The sequence below is a fragment of the Mercurialis annua genome, linkage group LG4 (assembly GCF_937616625.2).
Source record: "Mercurialis annua linkage group LG4, ddMerAnnu1.2, whole genome shotgun sequence".
In the NCBI taxonomy this organism is placed as follows: domain Eukaryota; kingdom Viridiplantae; phylum Streptophyta; class Magnoliopsida; order Malpighiales; family Euphorbiaceae; genus Mercurialis; species Mercurialis annua.
The window spans coordinates 13,458,761-13,479,102 of record NC_065573.1 but is presented as its reverse complement, the minus strand read 5'-3'; the positions used below and the strand labels follow the sequence as shown (position 1 = coordinate 13,479,102).

At 35.9% G+C, this 20,342-nt stretch overlaps 2 protein-coding genes and 1 non-coding gene across 3 annotated transcripts; 1 reads left to right on the top strand and 2 right to left on the bottom strand.

Annotated features, from left to right (window-relative positions):
* Positions 1 to 4,376: 4,376 nt before the first annotated feature.
* Positions 4,377 to 4,483, bottom strand: LOC126679612 (small nucleolar RNA R71). The gene has a single exon (XR_007640903.1). It is a non-coding gene; the product is annotated as a small nucleolar RNA R71 (small nucleolar RNA).
* Positions 4,484 to 4,676: 193 nt separating this feature from the next.
* LOC126678299 (uncharacterized) lies at positions 4,677 to 6,418 on the top strand. The gene is made up of 2 exons (XM_050373204.1): positions 4,677 to 4,900; positions 5,008 to 6,418. The coding sequence occupies exons 1-2, from the start codon at positions 4,677 to 4,679 to the stop codon at positions 6,416 to 6,418; spliced, it is 1,635 nt and encodes a 544-aa protein (XP_050229161.1).
* Positions 6,419 to 19,114: 12,696 nt separating this feature from the next.
* On the bottom strand, positions 19,115 to 19,663 carry LOC126678298 (uncharacterized). Its single transcript, XM_050373203.1, has 3 exons — positions 19,619 to 19,663; positions 19,457 to 19,558; positions 19,115 to 19,357 (listed from the first exon to the last, which is right to left on the bottom strand). The coding sequence occupies exons 1-3, from the start codon at positions 19,661 to 19,663 to the stop codon at positions 19,115 to 19,117; spliced, it is 390 nt and encodes a 129-aa protein (XP_050229160.1).
* Between the last annotated feature and the right edge of the window lie 679 nt (positions 19,664 to 20,342).

Genomic DNA, 20,342 nt, shown 5'->3' with positions numbered 1-20,342 from the left:
TAAGAAATTATTAAAATAAAGTTAAAGTCCCAAATTAGTAAATAATAAATTAATTATCGGGAATTATAATTGAAAGAGTATCGATGGAAAATAATAATGATGGATTATTATTATTTGTTTGGATATAAATAATACCTACGTAATTGAGTTAAAGTGAATAATTAACCGTTTGGTTAAAAGAATAAGTTTGAAAGTGAAGTGGTTTAAGTTAAAGAAATGAAGGATTAAAAGGATATATTGGCCAAAGTATATATACATAATTCATATGAAACTTTATTCATCAGAATATGAATCCAGAAGGTGAGGGAAAGAAGGAAACAAAAACGGCGACCAACTTCGATCCGCCGCCGTTTCGCCGTTTCTCGTCAGAATTGAGTAATTCTCGCGCCGTTGGATTAAGGATTCCATTCTCTATCAATCACAAGATTTATAACAAGGTAAGATTTCAAAATTTGGTGTCGAATTGGTGATTAATGGGCTGTTTTGAAGTTATAGGTTGTATACATATCATATTCGTCGAAACTGGCTCGTTTTTTATGTTTTTGGTAGTTGCTGATATGGGTATTGATAGAAATGGTGATTAGATCATTTGTAGAGCGTTGGAGCACGTCGGAATAATCCATAACCAAGTTCCGGAGCTGTGCGCATGCAAGCACAGTCGTGCTGTGCGGGCGCACAGTACCCCCTGTGCGACCGCACAGCTGGCTCGAGGCACCTATCCAGCATTTTTACCCCGTTATGACCCCGTTTTCTGACTTCACGTATGTCGGACATTAAAAGTGAATCACAGACTCAAAAAACATAAAAATGACGGATGATAAGCGAATCAAACGTGCTAGATTTCGAAGCATATATAATCTATGTTTAGAAATCAATTAGACGAATGCGACAACTACCTTGACTAAGTATAAGGATACGGTTAAGAGGTTATCGAAGTTAAGAGCCGTAATTGTATTAAGATCAAATCAACCTAAGTTTATAACTTAGAGTTTTAGCACTAAGTCTACGTTTATGAATTAAACGTACAGGTAATTCGGATAAGTAACTGACGTACAGACAAGCTACCAAGCCGACGAGCTGGAATAGCTACGAGATTGAATGATGCATGGGACCTGCGTGGTTGACTGATTATATTGGGGCTTTTGGAATAGCGGTCACTATGAGTTGCATTTTACTTTCGCGTATTATTTATAAAAGCTATTTTCATATATTATCAGATACATCGCATTTATATGATTTGATTGTATGATATATTAATTCATCAATTGAATTGAATGCAAGAATCTAGTGTGCGATCCGAAGAAACTAACTACCTATTGGGTGTCAATAGGCTGTGTGATCACCAGTACTTGAGTCAGTCTAGCGTCTCTAGATTGTTATTGAGGTTATGAACGCGCATGATACGATTATGAAAGATGGAATATGAATGAGAGATACGAGGTTAAACTTGGTGGAACTATCCCGGGACACATATCTAGTGGGTTGAACTCGGTTGAACGATCTCGGGACCCACGATTTAGGATTAAGTGATTGGTCGCGGTTGAACTCGTTTAAATTATCTCGGGACCGGACCAGTTGGATTGAATCGACTCTATACGAAACGAGTTAATACGAACACGACACAGAAAGATGAGTTAGGAACTTAAGATTAGGGTTTCGATCGGATCTAATGCCTGAGAACGTAATGTTATTTTCTTGTATCATGTATTGATTTACAGTGATTCTAGGCTTGCTACGGGATTTGGAGCTACCAGTCCCATTCCCTAGCACTGGTCGCGACTCAGTAATTTGGGTCGTGACAATGTTGGTATCAGAGCAGTTGGTTCAGTTACCTCTGCTGATATGTGTTTTGTTGGTTAAGTGACCTAGGAACTACTGCATTTGAACAGTTTACATATGCGTTCATTGTTTTCATATTTTTCTGTTGTTTATTTTTTCATATTTTTTAATAGATGTGGTCTCCTTGTTGGATACATAAAGATGTTCCTACGATAAGGCTTGATCATTGTATGAAGCAGCCAGTTATTGATAATTTGAAAAGCAAGCTGTCGTATGAGCAACAGAAATTATTTAAGGATACATGTTTTGGATTTTTTTTGGATATGCCTGATAGGAGTATTTTACTCCTATAATTAGGGTCTATTATACTCGGTTTTTATCATGTTTAGTATTAATTACATATTATTTGGCGTTTTATGTGCTTGATAGTGTTTGTTAGTGTTTCAGTGAAAATTAGGTGATTATCGAGTATTTAGAGCTAAATCGACAAAGGATTAAGCGTTGGAGTTGAAGTGTAGCTTGCGGATGAAGAAATCAGACTTCAAGGGGGAAATAGCTAGAGTCTCGAATGAGACATGTGAGTCTGGAACGAGACTCATGAAGAAAATGAAAGGTTTCGAACGTACCTAGCAGGGATCATCTAGACTTTGCTCTCAGAAACTCAAGGATACAAACGGGAAAGGAAGGTTCGAACGAACCTGGTGAAAAAAGCCTTGGTCTCGAGCGAGACATGCCTGTCTCGAACGAGACCATGAGTTAAAAGTCCTAACCAGTTTTTGATTTGGATTTAATTTCCTTCTCCGAATTCAACCGAAACTCCTATTACAAATTCGCTTTGTAAAACGAATTAGAAAATTCCAGAGCTTCCTCCACTATATAAAGACCTTGTAATAGCCTAGATTAAGACATTAGATTATATTAGTTATATTTTAATTCCCGTTAAAATAACGTTTTAGCTTCTTTTTCCAGCAGTTTATACGGAGTTTATAATTAGTTTCTGCAAAGAACGATTGTGAAGATTTCAAGTTTAATCAAGACGATTCTTCCGAAATTGACAACTCCGGTATTTATTGTTTTAATTATGTTTAATTCTTAATCTTCTTCTTTGTTTAATTTAAGTTTAAGCATGAGCAACTAAATCCCTTGTTCGGGGATTGATATGAACACTTAGATTAGTTTTCAAATTGGATTAGGATTTATTAAGTGAGTAAATTGAGTTTTAATTACTACAACTAATGCTTGAATTGAATTGATCACTTAGTTCATGATTTTGTGTTTAATTAATTAATTGAGAGATTGTTAATTGAGTAGACATAGGTAATTAAGAACTTAGAGGAAAACACTGTGAGAGCGGGTTGGAATTTAGGTAGTCATTGAGTTTACTTCATAATTATATTTAATTAATTAATTCAGTTTTAATATTTGTGAGAGCAAGTTAATAATTGATTAGTTAATTAGGTTGTGATTTTATTTGAATCTTTGAGGCTGGAGAGAGCGGGATTCGGTGCACTATAATAGCTCGGTTCACATTAAAATCACTAATAAGTTTTGATCCATTCTTTTACTAGTTTATTTGGAATTATCAATCCTTGAACTCTTTATCATTATTGTTTAAACCTTAATCTATTTACTTGTTTTTAGTTTATACTAGTTTACATGTTTGAGTTAATTTACTTTATATTTAATTTGAGTTACAAAAATCCGATTGATTCTTCTAGCTAGCCAATTAAAGAGTAATCTAAATTAGTTGTTTAATTCATTACTTCTGTGGGATCGATACTTGGTATTCCAAGTTATACTACTTGCGCGATATCGTACACTTGCGATTATTTGCCAACAAGTTTTTGGCGCCGTTGCCGGGGAGCAATTGCGATTAAATTAATTAAGAGTATCTTATTCTTAATTGAGTTAGTTTTATTTTCAGTTATTTCTTTTTATTACTTTGTGAATTTATTGTTATTGGATTTTACGTTGGTTTTCTTGTTTTTGTTTGCGCAAGGGTTTTTGGTTAGTGTATGCCTAATACGCGACGAGCCAAACAACCGCTAGAACCGTTTCAGTAAAACCTAACGTCCTTTGAAAGAAGTATCTGAAAAACAGCTCAGAAATCCAAAACAATGGTGGACGACCGTAACCCTCCGTTGAACCTTGATGGGGTTATTTCACCACCACCACGTGATGACCTAGCTCTGAATAGGACAAACGAAAGGGTTGTCCCTCCTCTACAAAGGCGTACCTTGGGAGATTTCTTCTTACCCAACGTGGACAACGCCAACTACGGATGTTTTGCAACTCATATCCTTGCTAACAACTTTGATATCAAACCGAGAACGATTCAATTACTTGAAACCCGTTGCCAATTTTATGGGTTGGAAAGCGAGGATCCAAACGCTCATCTTTCAAAATTTACGGAGTTGTGCAACACATTCAAAATCCATAATGTGACGGAGGATCAAATCAAGCTTCGTCTTTTCCCTTTCTCTTTGAGGGATAAGGCGAGGAATTGGATTCAATCACTTCCAAGTACCTCAATCACAACATGGAAGCAATTGACACAAGCTTTTCTAAATAAGTACTTCTCTATGGGCAAAACGGCGAGGATGACCAAGGAGATTATAGATTTTCTCCAATTACATGGCGAATCTCTATACCAAGCTTGGGAACGCTTCAAAGAGCTTCAAAGAAATTGTCTGCATCATCATCTAGGTAGAGAACACCTTATCTCTATCTTCTACAATGTTACCAATGAGCATACACGGGCAACTATTGATGCGACATCGGAAGGATCACTTATGAAGAAGACTTATGATAAGGCCAACAATTTGCTAGAGGAACTCGCTACAAATAGTTGTTCTTGGTCAACCGAGCGGTTTAGGTAACCACCTCAAAAGGGTATAATGACCCTCGAGCAAATCCAAGAATTTGAAGCAATGAAAGCTAAGAATGCGACACTTCTAGCACAACTCGAGTTATATAAACAACAAGCTAATCAAAGGAATGCTCAACTTGTGGTAGTTCAAATGGGTTGTGAGACTTGTGATAGGCACGATCACTCGGAAATGGATTGCCCCGTTCTACATCAAAACTCAAATGAGCAAGTCAACTATGTCAATAGACAAAGGTAAGGCAACGACCCATATTCTAACACTTACAATCCGGGGTGGAGGAATCATCCCAACTTTGCATGGAGGGACAATTCGGGTCAAGCCAATGCCAACCCAAACATAGGAGGAGCAAATTTTCAAGGAGGAAACCGTGGTCCACCAAACCAAACCAAGGCAACTTCAACAACTATCGACCACAACATCCTCCCGGTTTTCAGCAAAATCAGAATGCGGATGAAGGGAGAAAAATTGATAAGCTTATTGAGGAAGTTCGATCCGGTTTTAAGAACCAAGCTTCCGTCAATCACCATCTCGAGACTCAAATCTCTCTACTTGCCATCTCGCTTCAAAATAGAGCTCAAGGTGGTCTACCATCTACAACGGAATCAAATCTAAGGGAGCAAGTAAATGCCATTGAACTTCGAAGCGGGAAAGAACTTGATGATCCACACGCAAGTAAAGAGAGTACAATTGGTATTCCACCAAGCACGAATGAGGAGGAAGTAACCGAACTTCCTTATGTCAAACCGCCACCTCCTCCTCCATTCGTGCCGAAAGTCCCTTTTCCGGGACGATTAAAGAAGACGCCGGACAACCAAAAATTCCATAAATTTCTAAAAAAATTCAAGAAACTCCAAATCAACATAAGCTTTGCGGATGCCTTGCGTGAGATGCCTCAATACGTGAAATTTCTCAAAGAGATCATAACGAAGAAAAGGAGTTGGGACAACAAAGGCTCAATTTCTCTAACGGAAAATTGTAGTTCACTCATCCTTAGTGACTTGCCCACCAAGCTTAAGGACCTAGGGAGTTTTACAATTCCTTGCAAAATAGGCGATTTAAATTCAATTAATTGTCTATGTGATTTTGGGGCAAGTATAAATCTAATGCCTTTGTTTCTTTTCAGGGATATTTTTGGTGATCAAACTTTGAAGCAAACATCGATGATGCTTCAATTGGCGGACCATTCACTAAAAAAACCCTACGGAGTAGTGGAAGATGTTTTAGTTAAAGTAGACAAATTCATCTTTCCCGTGGATTTTTTCGTACTTGAATATGCGGCGGATAAAACATGCCCTATGATTCTTGGGCGTCCCTTCATGAACACGGGAAGGGCATTGATAGTTGTGCACGCCGGAAGACTCACTTTGCATATCGATGACGACAAAGTGGAGTTTGATATGAAACGGATCATGTTAAACACTTTTGAAGAGGAAGAATGCATGAGATTGGATATGATTGATGGAATCGTGGAAGAACTCTTCCTGGTTTCAAAAGTCACATTCCATTCCGATGAGACACATGAGACCACCGGCGAAGAATATTCCAAGGAAGATGAGCCGAAAGCCGAAAATTTGTTTAGAAGAGAAAGTGTCACACCACCTTCTTCAATTACTCCACCAAAAGTTGAGCTAAAAACACTACCATCTCACTTACGGTATGCGTTTCTAGGCGACAACATGACACTTCCCATCATCATCTCAAACAACTTGTCAGAAACACAAGAAGTAAGGGTTATTAAAGTGGTGAAATAACATATATTGGCGATTGGTTGGCAAATTTTGGACATTCAAGGAATTAGTCCATCGGTGGTAATGCACAAGATCCATCTAGAAAGTGAGTCAAGAGCCTCGGCTCAAAGACAACGACGCTTGAATCCAAATATGAAGGAAGTCGTGCACAAAGAGATAGTAAAGCTTCTCGAAGCCGGAATTATATACCCCATATCCGATAGTGCGTGGGTTAGTCCCATTCAATGCGTTTCAAAGAAAGAGGGGATGACAGTGATTGAAAACGAGAAGGGTGAGCAAATTTCCACAAGGACGGTAACGGGATAGCGTGTTTGTATTGACTACCGTAAGTTAAATACGGAGACGAGGAAGGACCATTTTCCGTTGCCCTTTATCGATCTAATGTTGGAGCGGGTAGCGAGCCATGCTTACTATTGTTTTCTCGATGGATATTCCGGATACAATCAAATTCTTATCTTTCCGGATGACCAAGAGAAAACAACTTTCACATGTCCTTATGGAACGTTTGCTTACCGGAGGATGTCATTCGGTCTTTGTAATGCACTGGCAACATTTCAGCGATGTATGACCTCCATCTTTGCCGACATGATTGAAGATATTATGGAGGTCTTCATGGATGATTTTTCGGTATTCGGGAACTCTTTCGAGATGTGCTTGAATAATCTTGAGCAAGTGTTGGCCCGGTGTGAGGAGACCAATTTGGTCTTGAATTGGGAGAAGTGCCATTTCATGGTAGAGGAAGTAATTGTCTTGGGACACAAAATCTCCAAAGACGGCATTGAAGTAGATAGAGCGAAAACGGAAATCATCAAAAAATTACCACCGCCATCTACCGTAAAGGGAGTTCGTGCTTTCCTAGGGCACGCCGGGTTTTATCGACGATTTATCAAAAATTTATCTTCTATTGCTCATCCTTATGAATATACTAATGATTGCCTTGTTGCTTTTTCTAGGTTAAAAGAAGCACTTATCTCGGCCCCAATTATTTCATCACCTGATTGGACTCTTCCTTTCGAACTTATGTGTGATGCAAGCGACATAGCACTTGGGTGCGTATCGGGGCAACGAAAGGAGAAGAAGCTTCATGTGATATACTACGCAAGCCGAACATTGGCGGGTGCTCAACTCAATTACACCACCACCGAAAAAGAGATGCTAGCTGTGGTGTTCGCATTGGATAAATTTCGGTCGTACTTACTTTGCTCTAAGGTTATCATCTATACGGACCATGCGACCCTTCGATACCTTTTTGCAAAGCAAGATGCTAAACCGAGATTAATCCGATGGGTGCTTCTTATGAAAGAGTTTGACATCGAGATTCGCGACAAGAAAGGAACGGAGAACATCGTCGCCGACCACTTGTCAAGGTTAGAGATTCCGGAACCAATTTTAAATGGCGTAGAGATTAATGAAAAGTTTTCGGATGATATGTTGATGGTACTTTCGGAGGTAGAAACGCCATGGTATGCGGATATCGCAAATTATCTATCTTCGGAAATTATGCCACCGGACTTGACTTACCACCAAAAGAAGAAATTCTTAAGCGATGCTAAATGGTTTCTATGGGAGGAACCGTACCTCTTCAAGGTGTGTGGAGATGAGATTCTGAGGAGATGTGTACCACTACAAGAGATGATGCCTATACTTAGTCAATGCCACTCATCGGATTACGCGGGTCATTATGGTACATCAAGGACCGCCGCTCATGTGCTAGAGTGCGGTTTCTTTTGGCCTACTCTATTTCGAGATGCAAAAGACTTTGTTAGTCATTGCGATAGATGCCAAAGAGTGGGGAACATATCTAAGCGAGATGAGATGCCGCTTACCACCATTCAAGAGGTGGAACTTTTTGATGTTTGGGGAATAGACTTCATGGGTCCGTTTCCAATGTCGTTTGGGAAACAATACATATTGGTGTGCATGGATTACGTTTCAAAATTGGTAGAAGCGGAAGCATTACCTACTGACGATGCCAAAGTTGTGTTGGACTTTCTAAAACGGTTGATGAATCGATACGGGACTCCTAAAGCAATTATAAGCGACGGTGGATCTCACTTTTGCAATAGGCAATTCGATGCCTTGATGCGGAAGTATAAAGTCTATCATCGGGTCGCTACTCCGTACCATCCTCAAACATACGGGCAAGTTAAAGTTTCTAACCGTGAGCTAAAGCGAATTTTGGAGAAGATGGTTAATAACACAAGGAATGATTGGTCGCTAAAATTAGATGATGCATTATGGGCATATCGTACGGCATTTAAAACGCCTCTCGGTATGTCCCCATATCGCATTGTTTTTTGGAAAGCTTGTCATCTTACGGTGGAACTTGAACATAGAGCGTATTGGGCAATTAAAAAGCTCAATTTTGACCTTAAAGCGGCAGGGGAGAAACGTATGTTTCAACTCAATGAGTTGGACGAATTTCATTTAAATGCTTATGAAAACGCCAAGCTTTACAAGGAAAAGACAAAACGATGGCATGATGCTCACATCGTCTCTAAAACCTTCACGAAAGGGTCGTTAGTCTTGCTCTACAACTCGCGCCTCAAATTATTTCCTGGGAAATTGAAGTCTCGTTGGAACGGTCCCTTCAAGATTCGAAGTGTGGCAAGTCATGGAGCGTTGGAATTGGAGAATGCTAGCGGTGAAGTCTTCAAAGTAAACGGACAACGGTGAAAACCGTATCTTGGACCTTTGACGGATCAAGTGGTGGAACAAATCATGTTCACCACCCCTCCATAAATTCCGTGCCACAGTCTAGCTTTTGACTAAAAACAAAGCGCACTCGGGAGGCAATCCCGAGAGGTTCGTTTATTTTTGCTTTATTTTCATTATTTTTTTAATATTTTCTTTTGGTATGTTTAAATTTATTCTGTTTTGTTTCCGTTTAATTCGGGGGTGAGTTTTTGTTTTTGGTAGTGCAGGTATTTAATGGGTTTATAACAAGTTTCATAAGGGTTTCCAGAATGATTTTGAACAAATTTGTTTTGGTCTCGTTCGAAACTTCGAAAATTTCGAACGAGACCCTTACAAATTTGTTTAATTTCGGCTAATGTAAGGCTGGTCTCGTTCGAAATAACAAAATTTCGAACGAGACCTTGAAATTTCTTCTTGGTCTCGTTCGAGACCTGAGGTCTCGTTCGAGACTCAGAAGAAATTTCAAAGGGCAAACGTGCCCGGTATCTCAAGGATACGAACGAGACTTCCAGTATCGTTCGAACCTAGGCAATTTTTTGCCTAGGTCTCGTTCTAGACAACCCTGTCTCGTTCGAGACCTTAGCAAAAAATGCCCAGGTTCGTTAAGGTTTCGTTCGAGCCAAAATCAGATTAATCGATCCCAGCACAAATTTCATGCATGTCCCATTCGAAATTTTGCAATCTCGTTCGATACATATTTGAAATTTGTGGGAAAATCAAAATTTTTCATTCAAACTTTCGAATTAAAGTGTATTAGGTTTCTTGGGACTTGTGTTTCTTTTGGGACTTGTGTTTCTTTGAGATTTTTGTTTGAGAAATTTGAATTTTTCACTTGGATTGATGATTCGGCAAATCCGAACCATTCACTAGTGCTAAATTCACTTGGATTGATTACATGGCTTTGATCTAAACCGTTAAATCAATTCAAAGTAATTAATTGAAAGTTTGAATATTTGAGTGGGAAATCTTGAGATTTGTTATAATTTTCCTATAAATACCTTACATTTTTCTTACTTTTCAATTCACAATTCACATATTCATCTAATCTTCTTCTTTTTCTCTAATATTTTTGCTTAGAAAAATTCCCATTCCGCAATTATGGTGTGAAGCAAGAACGCCTCCAATCAACCAATCTGCCGCTCAAGCACAAGAAATCAAGGGGCGGCGACTCCCTTTTTACCGGCCGTCGGAAGAGGTCGCTCAAAATCAACCGGCCCCTCCGCGTCTCGAGTCAACACTACGGCGGTTTTGACATCTCGCTACAACGCCCCTTTCCAAATCCATACGGAGGAGGAAGGTGATTTGTATGATGAGATCAAAGATCGGGAAATAGTGGTACCTTTTTGCATCGATTTTGATGATATGGAGCGCCTCGGGATTAAAGATGAAATTGATAGGTACTTAGACATCTTGGGTCTAACGGCATTGGCAAAGGTACGTCACCATTCCTATAACGAGATGACATATGAATTCTTCTTTACTCTTAAACCGGTCGAAGGGTCTCCTACTTCCATCACTTTCTGCATCAACAACACGGGTCATCTTCTTCGTGTTGAAGATCTAGTGGAACTTTTTGGAATGAGGGGAACGGGTTTGATCAATTTGTCACAAGAGTTTGATCAAATATCAATTTGGAGAAAATTGACGGATCGTGGCGACTACAAGGTGAAGGTGTCTAAGATGAATGAGGTGAAAGACATCGCTATTGTGGTGTTTTTGAAGTGGTTTGGGCATTCTTTTGGCGGGCGATGTGAGTATTCCAAGGTGGCGAAGATTGATCTTTTGTGTTGAATGCCATTTTACATCCGGAAATTGATGCATATCAAGTCAATACGGCTTATTGTCTTTTGAAGCGATTAAGAGCGGTTCCACAAGAGACTTCAAAGCTCGGTTATGGGTGGTTTGTTCAACTTCTAGCCGAGAAGTACAATTGTATGCCTACCGCAAGTATTTTGTCCACTTTTAAGCCTACTCCGGAGCGGATGATCAACATCTTACATTTAGATGTCGTCGGGTATGTGAAACGATGGAGAATTATTCCCTATCATAGGAGGGTGCTTTTGTTGTCTAGAGCCGAAAGAGAAGCGGCGGCGGAAGAGGAGAGAGCGGAAGAAGAAAGCGAAGATGGAGAAGGAAGAGTAGGAAGAAGAGCGGGGAAGGAACCCGCAGAGACTTTGCAAGCCGGAAAAGCGGCAAATATATTCGGGTTCGATCAGTGGTTTTCTGAGTTTGTTGAATAAAACCGGGCCGGATGGGAGCAAAACTGGGTTGGTTGAGAGACTAACCAAAAGTTACTTGAAGACATCCTACACGAGCAACATGTTGGTCTTGCACAACTTCAATGGAGGCAAGATCGAATGTGAGCTAGGCTTAATCGGCAAGAGGATTTTCTTCGAGATTACTTTAATGCCACCGGCGGAGCACGCTATCCATCACTGGAACCATCACCGGATCCACCGGCCTTCTACTAGAGCGAGATTTGTTTTTCTAACCCAAACTCCTTTAATTTTCTGTTTTTATTTTTCTTATTTCTTACCTTTGGGGACATAGCTAGAAATAGTGTGAGGAGGGGGGAAGAAAATTTTATCTTTCATTTGGGTTATTTTTGGTGTTTATCTTCTTTATTTTTAGTTTTTATTTTTATTTTTAGTAGATTGTATTAGGGTGTTAAGTAGTTTATTTTTAAGGTCTTGTATCGCTTTAAATCTTTGTCTTTTAAATGAAAAAAAAAGTGTTAGTTGATTTGGTGCGTATCTTAATTAATTTGTCAATTTTAGATTTCCCCGAATACCTGAATGTATGAACACGACTTCTTAATTCGACAATTGATAAGTGATGCTTGCTTAATGACTTAAATGATTCGTTGACATAATCCGATAAAATAAGGGCGAATTCAAAATTTAGACTTTTTCAAATCGTTGAAACATAATTGAATAACTTGATGCGGATTCATGACATGTCGATTGTTTATTTTATAATCGTTTTTAAACTTTTGGCATAAGTAGCATAATTCTTGTAAGAATTGAGTTTATGACATAACACTACACACTTTTGAGAGTTTTGAGCTTAATTTCCTTGTTGTGAGTATTGATTTCATGTTTTATTCCTAGAACTTGCTCAGTGTCCGTTTAAAGTTACACGATTGAGTTTTCAACAATTAGATGATTATGGCAATTAGGTATAACCTTTCTTTTAGACCACTAAATAGACTACCCTTTATCCCCTAGATTACACCAATTTAAACCTTGAATCTTTTTATTGTTTTTACCGTAATATACCATTTGCCGTTCTATGTTTTACCTCTTTTGTTTACCTTATCGACTTAATATATTATTTGTTATGACTATGATGGATATAGGTGATTCGAAACTTAAGATTAGTGAAAAGAGAAAAGTGAACTATATTGTGCTTAAAAGATTAAACTTGCGCTTTAAAAGAGATTGAAAAAAAGAAGAAGAAAGAAAGAAAAATTTGCAAGCAAAAGCTTCAAAAAGAAGAAAAATTATGAGATTGTAAAAAGCAATAAGTAAAGCGGAATTAAAAAAAAGAAAAAGAAAGTAATGAGTTCACATAAACGCAAAAGCGGAGTTAGATCAACCTAGAAGTTACTCCCTCCGTCCCATTCTAATTGACCAAATTTTCTATTTTGAGTGTCCTATTCTATTTGAAAACTTCTATTTATAGAATATTTTTCACACCACTTTTCTTCTTTTACCCTCATCAATTAATGCATTTTAAAAACATTTTTCTAAAAAGTGGTGAAGCATTTAATGTAATATGAAGATATACAAGTAAAGTTACTAAAATTTCTTAAACAATGTGCAATGGAAATTTTCTCAATTAGAATGGGACAGAGGGAGTAATAGTAATATTAAATAGTCTATTAAGTTGATAATTAGCCTTTGTTTTATCCTTTCTACCAACCCTTTACCTTAGCCACGTTACAACCCCACAAAAGACAATATGATTTTTGTTGATTACCGAATCAAGTAGCGGAGTCCGGGATTATGAGCAAGCTTATGGTGAGTATTCATGTTTTCAATTGTGAGTTTTTCTTTGTTATACCCCTTACTTATTGATATATTGATGTCATTAGCTCGGTTTTTACTAATTTGTGCTATGATTTGCCTAAGTGAGAAATCGATTATTTTCCATGTCCCGCAAAAGATAGTGAAGCTTGAAGTGTGATTCAATTTGACCTTGGACTAATGAGTTAGTAACCGTTGTTATATTGAGTTATGTCATAAAATTATTTTTGTTATTTGATTGCATCATTATTTAGTTGTCGGGTTTAGAAGTTTTGATTGTTCATATTATTCATAGGTTGGGGATTTCTTTTATTGATTTATTGTTAAGTTATGTGCTAAGGATTTCTAACATATTTTGTAGAGTAAGATTTATTTATTGCTTTAGGACAAGCAAAGGTTAAGTGTGAGGAGGTTTGATAGGAGTATTTTACTCCTATAATTAGGGTCGATTATACTCGGTTTTTATCATGTTTAGTATTAATTACATACATTATTTGGCATTTTATGTGCTTGATAGTGTTTGTTAGTGTTTCAGTGAAAATTAGGTGATTATCGAGTATTTAGAGCTAAATCGACAAAGGATTAAGCGTTGGAGTTGAAGCGTAGCTTGCGGATGAAGAAATCGGACTTCAAGGGGAAAATAGCAAGAGTCCCGAACGAAACATGTGAGTCTCGAACGAGACTCATGAAGAAAATGAAAGGTTTCAAATGTACCTAGTAGGGATCATCAAGACTTTGCTCTCAGAAACTCAAGGATACGAACGGGAAAGGAAGGTTCGAACGAACATGGTGAAAAAAAGCCTTAGTCTCGAACGAGACATGCCTGTCTCGAACGAGACCATGAGTTAAAAGTCCTAATCAGTTTTTGATTTGGATTTAATTTCCTTCTCCGACTTCAACCGAAACTCCTATTACAAATTCGCTTTGAAAAACGAATTAGAAGATTCAAGAACTTCCTCCACTATATAAAGACCTTGTAATAGCCTAGATTAAGACATTAGATTACAATAGTTATATTTTAGTTCTCGTTAAAATAGCGTTTTACTTTCTTTTTCCAGCAGTTTATAAGTAGTTTATAATTAGTTTTTGCAAAGAACAATTGTGAAGATTTCAAGTTTAATCAAGACGATTCTTCCGAAATTGACAACTCCGATATTTATTGTTTTAATTATGTTTAATTCTTCATCTTCTTCTTTGTTTAATTTAAGTTTAAGCATGAGTAACTAAATCCATTGTTCGGGGATTGATATGAACACTTAGATTAGTTTCGAATTGGATTAGGATTTATTAAGTGAGTAAATTGTGTTTTAATTACTACAACTAATGCTTGAATTGAATTGATCACTTAGTTCATGATTTTGTGTTTAATTAATTAATTGAGAGATTGTTAATTGAATAGACATAGGTAATTAAGAACTTAGAGAAAAATACCGTGAGAGCGGGTTGGAATTTAGGTAGTCATTGAGTTTGCTTCATAATTATAATTTTATTATTTAATTCAGTTTTAATATTTGTGAGAGCAAGTTAGTAATTGATTAGTTAATTAGGTTGTGATTTTATTTGAATCTTTGAGGCTTGAGAGAGAGGGATTCGATGCACTAGAATTGCTCGATTCACATTAAAATCACTAATAAGTTTTAATCCATTCTTTTACTAGTTTATTTGGAATTATCAATCCTTGAGCTCTATATCATTATTTTTTAAACCTTAATCTATTTACTTGTTTTTATTTTATATTAGTTTACATATTTGAGTTAATTTACTTTATATTTAATTTGAGTTACAAAAATCCGATTGATTCTTCTATCTAGCCAATTAAAGTGTAATCTAAATTAGTTATTTAATCCATTGCTTCTGTGGGATCGATACTTAGTTTTCCAAGTTATACTACTTACGCGATATCGTACACTTGCGATTATTTGCCAACAATGCCAAGTTTTATTTTTCAAGGGCAAGTTATTCACTCAATGTTGGCAAGGAAATTGATTCATCCGGAGGAAAACGAGATGCGGTTTGGTGTTTGTGATTTAAGAATCAGATTCAGTATAGAGGAATTTGCTGTTCTAACTGGATTGAATTGTATCGGTGAAATTCAGAAGCTTGGTTATGAGAAAAGAAGTGAATCGCTCTCCGATAAGTATTTTGCTGGTTTGGCAAAGATGAATAGACAATCTGTGACATAATGTTTTTTGTCTAAGAGATGGGATCGTGATGAAGATGCTGCAAAGATTGCTTTTTTGTATGTCTTGGAGGTTTACTTTTTATCCGCTCTTGATTTGAAATTTATTGAGAAGCACCATTTGGACGTTATTGATTCAGGGGACTTCAATTCTTATCCGTGGGGTAAAAAAAAATTAAATACTCTTAAGTATTTCAAAGTAATAATCTGTACAATAAGTCAAAAAATGGTTTTGGCTTTTACATATTAATTGGTTTTTCTATTATCTTACAGTATTTATTTATGAGTCTTTCTCTACCACGTATGATAAAATATGTATGCTTGAAGGTAATAAGGTGCCAAGAATGTTGAATTGGAATTCAAGCACAACTGCTTTTTTGAGTGATTTGGAAAGCAATTTCTTTAATCTTAGTTCAAAGGTATTTTATTTTAATTTTATTGTGTTTCTAGTTTTGTCTTAATCATTGCTATTTTTTCATGTCTTAATATATAGCTTATGTTTACAAGAATTACTCCTACTGCTGATGAGAAGAGGATTTTAATGTTGGGAAGTTTTTTTGGTTCTGGAAAGAAGAAGGCCGGTACCCGAAGAAGTCGGAGTATTGACGATGACGATCTGCCTGCTGTTAATGATGGCACTGCTTCTGTGTCAACAATGTATAAACAACAAATCAACAACTTATCAAAGAGGGTTGAAAACCTGGAAAAGCAGCTTAAAACTGTAATGTCTGATCAGTCTGCTATCAAGAATGATTTGAAATGTTATCATCATGATCTGAAGAAGGATATTTCAGAAGCTGAAGCTATTTTGAATGGTTTTGTTATCAAAATGAACCGCTATTTTGAGAAGTCAGAAGATATTATGGTTCAATTTTAAACTTACCATGTCATTTTTATATATTTTGTTATAATTCTGAAAAGTTAAAATATCTTATTCTTATATTTTTAATTTTGTAGCTTGGTGATGATGAAGGCGGTCAGTCAGACGATTCATCTGCAAGTGAAGATGGTAATAAAGATTGTGATGCGAAGAAGGAGAAACTTGAACATGATTCTGTTGTGGAGAATCAAAATGACAAAAAAATATACGAAGTGCCAGCTGAAAATGATTTAGTTAATGCTCAACAATGTGACATCAATATCACTGATATCAAGGATAATGCGAACCCGTTTTTGAATGAGGTATTTGTGTTTTTTTATTAAAATTTTATCAACAGTTTTTGTTACTAATTGTCTTTAATTTTTTCATGAAAACACAAGACGATTCATAAATTCTATTCACTGATTCTGAGATTGCTAGGCTAGACGAAACAGTTTCTAATCATGTTAAAAGCATTGAGTCTGATCTTGAAATTAAAAATGTAAGTTTGTTGCTTTTTTTCATCTTTATTTTTTCCTTTTGTTATTTATTCTTTCTCTATTTTTGATACAGGCATTGAATTCAAGTGAAGGTGTTCCTCAATCTGGTAATGTTTCTATATTTTTATTTGTTAACTCGTCGGACAAACAACTATTCAGAGCTCCGAAAGCTCCCTGTAAGGCTTGTTGGAAAACTCGCTGTCGGACTTGATTAATCGTTCTTTGTTGTTCAAAATGAATGGTTTCATTTTTGTAATTTTCTAATTGTTCCAAAGGTTTGATGAATGGAAAAATTTTACTTGCTTTTATATTGTTCTTTTTAAACTTTTTATTTTTTATTGTTCTGTCAACATAAAATCAACATCATATCAATCTATATTAAATATAGTATTTTCAGTATTCATGGTAATTATATATATAATATATAACTTTTGAGTTATTTATTTTTTATAGTTATATTTTATATGTTTTGTTTTCATAATGATTTATTATGTTTGTTAACTTTTTTTTTAATTAGATGCAGTTGGAACTGAATTGTCATTTGATAATGTTCCTTGTCCCTTCATCGATATTGTTTATACTATGTTTGAGGCTTATAGAGATGCTGACATTTTTGCATGGGTTGATCGAGGATGGAATACTGGCAATAGGTAATTTAATGTTATTTTTGTTTATTTATATTTTATTTTTACATCCGTATTTGTTAACTTTCTATGTTTTTTTAGGTGTTTTGTTGGCAGATCTGATGTAATCAATCCTCTGTTTGATCTTGGCGGTGATTTACTGTCAAAAAAGAGTTGGTTTCATACTTTGAATTATATTGGTGGCGAACTATCTACCAGTGTAAGTCTAGCATACTTTTGTTTTTGTTTTATTTTATATTTGTTTAGCTTTTATCTTCCTTTACAGTATGTTAATTTTTTTTTCTTTTTTGTAACAACATATTGAAATCATCTTTTATTATTTGAGAAAGAAGCGTAAATTGCTCAATATACCTAGGCCAACCGCCGACACCAGTTTAAGTCAGGTTTTGCATGCAGAATATCAATCTTTTTTGGCATCTGGTTCGACTGAAATCCAAATTACTGTTGAAAATACTACTTTGGAATACTACTTGGGTAAAAGGTGTATTTATGGTAAGCCATGGATTCAAATGGATGACCTTCTTTGCCCTGTCATTATTTTGGATCCAGACCATTGATTCTTGCGCGGATTAATTTTAAAAAGGGTAAGGTCTATGTTTACAATTCCATGAGGGATGAGACTATGGATGCGACTGTGGCAAATTATGTGAAGGCTTTTAGCGACTATCTTCCATTGTTTCTAAAACAATTGGATTTTTATTCGTCGAGGAATGGACATGCATCATTTGCTCTATCTCCTAGTTTTGACAACAGATACAATCCATTTCATGCTGTTAATGTTCCTGATTTGCCAATTCAAACCAATAGGTCAGTTTTTTGTTATTTTGTTTTCACTATGTTTATATTTCATAATTATAAATCTGTTTCTTACCTTTTACATTCATTAATATTGCAGTGATTGTGGAGCATTTGTCTGTTTATTTGCGGAGCATTTCATTGATTCGAGGTTTATTCCCTCAACATTTTCGGGAGTTCAAATGGAATTGTAGTGTAACTGGCTTACTCAAGCTCTGGTTAAATATAGGAGGTGGAAGATTGAAAAAGGATATTTAAGTAATGCTGAAGGAACTGTCAAATTTCGACGAGAATTGAGGAAGAAGAAAACCTTAAAATAGTTTTTATAATGTTTGAATTGTTGTGTTGTTTTTATGTTTAGTATTTTCTTGTTAGTTTTAGGACGATTTTAATTCGTATTAGACCTAATTATATTGTTCTTTTATATTGTTTTATGTACTTGACTTTTATAATTACTTTATAAAATTCAGTTAGCTGAATATCTTTTTAAATTTGTTTTTTTATTTCTTTTTAACTTAACATGTCAACAAACAATCAACAAAATCTCAACAAAACATCAATATATCATTTATTTTATAATGAATTGTAATCATTGGTTGTCATTATATAAGGTATTTTAACTTAATATCATCCATAAATCATCCATAAAAGACCTATTTTTTAGTAATAGTGTTGATTGATATTTATCAACATGAATCAACAACACATCAATAACACACCAACAATTAATCGACAAGCAATCATAAATTCATTTGATAATTCTAATAGTTTTATGAAACAAATGAAATCTGAAAACAGTAAAGATAAGAGTAATTATTTTTAATCATCGTCATCCTCTGCATGATTTTTTATTGTGGCCTATTTTCTTGCAAGTTGTGCACTTATTTTTTGATATTTTTTCATGACTTGTCAAAATTCTTTTTTTCTTCGGTCTGCCGGATTTGGTTCTTGATTCTGGAGGGAGCACGATCACTTCTTTTTGTGGTATATTCCATGTTTATTTATTTGTCATGTAATAAACAGTGTGGTTGTATGTGTTGATGTATGTTTCGGTCATGTAGTACTTGGTGCAATACAATAAAGGATTTTTGTTGCATTTTCTTATCACAGCAACCACATGAGCACATGGTATTTTATCTATTTGAACTTTGTTGCAGCAGTATGTTCCTTTCTCCAAATTGACTGAGAAGGGCGTTATTGTCTTTGTGATAGTATATATGTTGTCATTTGCAGGGCTGACCTAATAAAACCAAATTCCAGACATAAATTTTTTTTTTATATATAAAGTAAACAACAAAGTAACAGAACATCAACAATAAATTAACAATAATTAATTTACCGTTAGATGCAGAGACTGAATGTAGTTTTCATTCAACATTTCTTCAGTTGTCCTTGACATATCTGTCTTTGTCGCCCTTGCACGATCTCTATTTGCATGACTCTATTTTTGCATAAGCGAACATAAAAACTCTAGCATAGTTGTTATTGGCAGTTCGCTTACAACTATGTTTGTTGCACTCAATGACTCTACAATGTTCGATGTCATCGTTGAATACCTACTGTTGGGTGAATAAACCGTTGTTCATTTGTCTAAGCCGACTTCATTGCGATATTCCCTTATTTTGGGGTCTAGCTTGTCAAGTTCTTTCATGTGTTTTTCAAACTGCTCAACACGTATGCTTTGGCTGCACTAACAAAGTGTTCTCTGATTTCTCCTTTTGCTTTTCTATATCTCGCTTTGACATTGTTAAAGAGATGGTAAGTACATATCCCATGATGCGCTTCGGGATATATATTTGCAATTGCTTTGCTGATGCTTTTACGTCGATCATAGATTATGCACATTTCGTCTCTAACTCCCAATGTTTCTCTAATTTTTCTAAAAAACCACTCCCACGATTCATTAATTTCTAAATCTACCATACAAAATGCAAGCGGAAATATTTTATTTGCGGCATCTTGAGTTGCTGCTGTCAGAAGAGTTCCTCCATATGGTGCTTTTAGAAATGTTCCATCCACAACAATAATTGGCTTGCAAAAATCCCAACCTTTAATTGAAGCATTCAATGATATGAAAACATTTAAAAATCTGTTTTCTCTCGTTTCTAGTTTAGTAACGGTACCGAGATTTGTTGTTTTCAAGGCATGTAAATAAGAAGGCAACAACTGGTACGAATCAGCCGAATTTCCTCTCGTAAGGTCCAATCCCTTTTCTTTCGATCTCC

Bases quoted from the DNA above. Each gene is read 5' to 3' on its own strand.
- LOC126678299 (XM_050373204.1), top strand. From the start codon at position 4,677: ATGACCCTCGAGCAAATCCAAGAATTTGAAGCAATGAAAGCTAAGAAT. The intron at 4,901-5,007 runs GTAAGGCAACGA...ACCCAAACATAG, and splicing joins AACTATGTCAATAGACAAAG to GAGGAGCAAATTTTCAAGGA.
- LOC126678298 (XM_050373203.1), bottom strand. From the start codon at position 19,663: ATGACATCGAACATTGTAGAGTCATTGAGTGCAACAAACATAGTT. The intron at 19,559-19,618 runs GTAAGCGAACTG...ATGCAAAAATAG, and splicing joins TGAGTGCAACAAACATAGTT to AGTCATGCAAATAGAGATCG. The intron at 19,358-19,456 runs GTAAATTAATTA...TGGTTTTATTAG, and splicing joins TTCAGTCTCTGCATCTAACG to GTCAGCCCTGCAAATGACAA.